General features: G+C 39.2%; 1 protein-coding gene across 1 annotated transcript; it reads left to right on the top strand.

Moving 5' to 3' along the window:
- The first annotated feature begins 501 nt into the window (after positions 1-501).
- LOC114181600 (protein PHYTOCHROME KINASE SUBSTRATE 4-like) lies at positions 502-2113 on the top strand. Its single transcript, XM_028068100.1, has one exon. The coding sequence runs from the start codon at positions 744-746 to the stop codon at positions 1917-1919; it is 1176 nt and encodes a 391-aa protein (XP_027923901.1). The 5' UTR covers positions 502-743; the 3' UTR covers positions 1920-2113.

The following is a 2113-nucleotide window of genomic DNA, read 5'->3' as shown; positions in this document are numbered from 1 at the left end:
TCATCAATTTATTGATGTGAGCAGATGTGGGAACTCCTCGTGGTCGTCAGAGTGATGGAAATTCTGCTGCGTAGCTACTCTTGGGTTGGACTCTTTGCTCCAAGTTTTCTTTTAAGGCACTGTGGCCTATGTATCATCTTGCTCCTTGAGCATGTATTTTGAATACCGTTAAACCTTTATCCCATTTTGTTAATGACATTGTGGTGTGCCTTAGTTTTCTTTTTAAGTTTTTCTTTTTTATAACTGGAAAGAGTGATATTTCCACTCCATGACAATACTTTTTATACTATTCTGTGTGATATTTCATTTAATTATATTTATTTATTAAATGGAACGTTATACTGATACTTATTTACTTTTACATCAACTATCTTAAAAAGTATTTCTAAAATAATTTTTAACTGGTACATAGTTACATATATGCTAAGATTGTGAGTTGTAAATACATATTTTCTAAAATTATACTTAAAATGGTTCTGACCTGACATGGAAATGAAATTCTAAAACTAACAATAAAATGAACAATGACTCTACAAATTCCAACCATTACTTTTTAAAGTACTAAAAATTTTCTCACATCCGTTCACACTTAGGTTCCTGTTCAGCCTATCTATGACTACCTAGTCTCAGAACACCTCACACAATCACATAAATATATACGAGGACAAGGAATTTCAGAGTCTGTACTTCCGATGTTTGGTTTCATCTTCATCTTTTCCATTCCCACATTCAACTAAAGAAAAATGGAAAGAGCAATTCATACCAACCTGAATCCAAAGTCACCAACCTCCAAACCCAGAAATAATGAATCTTTTCCCTCTCTTCATCATCTCTCATCTCATAAACCAAACAAATCTGAACCACACCATAATGAAGTTGCAACCCTTCACCATGATCCCACCTCAGAGCTCAGAACTTTTGGTGCACACAAGTACTTCAACCATGACAACTTCCAAAAAGTAACCATCAACAGCAACAGTAGAGTCTCTCCCCTGCTCAACATCGACACAGAACACAAACACAATCTTCCACAACAAACCTCCTTCTCTGATTCTGCTTCATCATCAGTTCTTGCTGGACATGGTAACTGCAACAACAACAACATCATCAACAACAACATTAACAACTACAAAGCTCATTCATTCCATGTTGCAACTCCAACAACTCCATCACCTTCCTCATCCAAACCCACCCTAAATAACAAAGCTGGTTTGCTATTCCACCACCCTCAGAAAAACCCAATCTCAGTTCTAAACCCTCCTCAAACCTCCTCCAATCTCACACACAAACTCAGAACTTCTCTGTCAAAACCCATTTGGCTTTTCAGAAGAAAATGCCCCTGCAATGATAAAAAGTCAGTGCAAGTCAAAGCAAACACAAAGAAAAACTCTGCAAAACCCAAAACCTCACCCCCACAACCTCAAACAACCCTCTCACCCAACCAAATCCACAAAGGTTCCTTCAATCACAAAGCATCACCTCCAACATCATCGTCCAACAAGGACTTGAAATCTCAAAGGCTGTTCCAAATCCAACCTGCCATGAACCAATCCAAAAGCCCATCAAAGGAAAGCTTCACTTTCCGTTCGGCCATGGCAACAATCCCCGCAAAACCTCTCAACGTTGTTCATGAAGAAGAGGACACAGCACCACGAGAGTCCCTGCATGTGTTCCAACCTCTGAGCCCCTCCAAATCACATGCCATGGTGGATGATGATGCGGCCAGTGATGCAAGTTCTGATCTTTTTGAGATTGAGAGCTTCTGCACTCAACCCACTGCAACACTTCCATGTCCCATTGTTACACCCTCTGTTGCTGAGTGCCATGAAACCACCGACCACGAGTTCTTCTTCGCCGTTGACGCCGGCAGCAGTTTGTGGCGGCGGCTTAGGGATACGGAGGTGTTGCCACCGCTTTAAGATCAAACCATGAAGTCAACCAATAAAGAACTTGGCTGAAGAGTCAAATGGATACTTTTTTTTTTTTTTATGTCGCAATTCAGTAAGTGTGAATGTTAATTAATCTCTTCTTTTTGGTGCTTGTAAAAGTAAATTCTTTTTAATGTGTTTGAGGAAAATGTCAAGTCAAATTTGTGAATAAATTGAAAGCTTGT

Source organism: Vigna unguiculata, chromosome 4 (assembly GCF_004118075.2).
Source record: "Vigna unguiculata cultivar IT97K-499-35 chromosome 4, ASM411807v1, whole genome shotgun sequence".
NCBI classification, from domain to species: Eukaryota; Viridiplantae; Streptophyta; class Magnoliopsida; order Fabales; family Fabaceae; genus Vigna; species Vigna unguiculata.
Note: the sequence above shows the minus strand (reverse complement) of the source record. Positions and strands in the feature narration are given on the sequence as shown.

What these genes read in the sequence shown, in the direction of transcription:
- LOC114181600 (XM_028068100.1), top strand. Translation starts at nt 744, where the DNA reads ATGGAAAGAGCAATTCATACCAACCTGAATCCAAAGTCACCAACCTCC.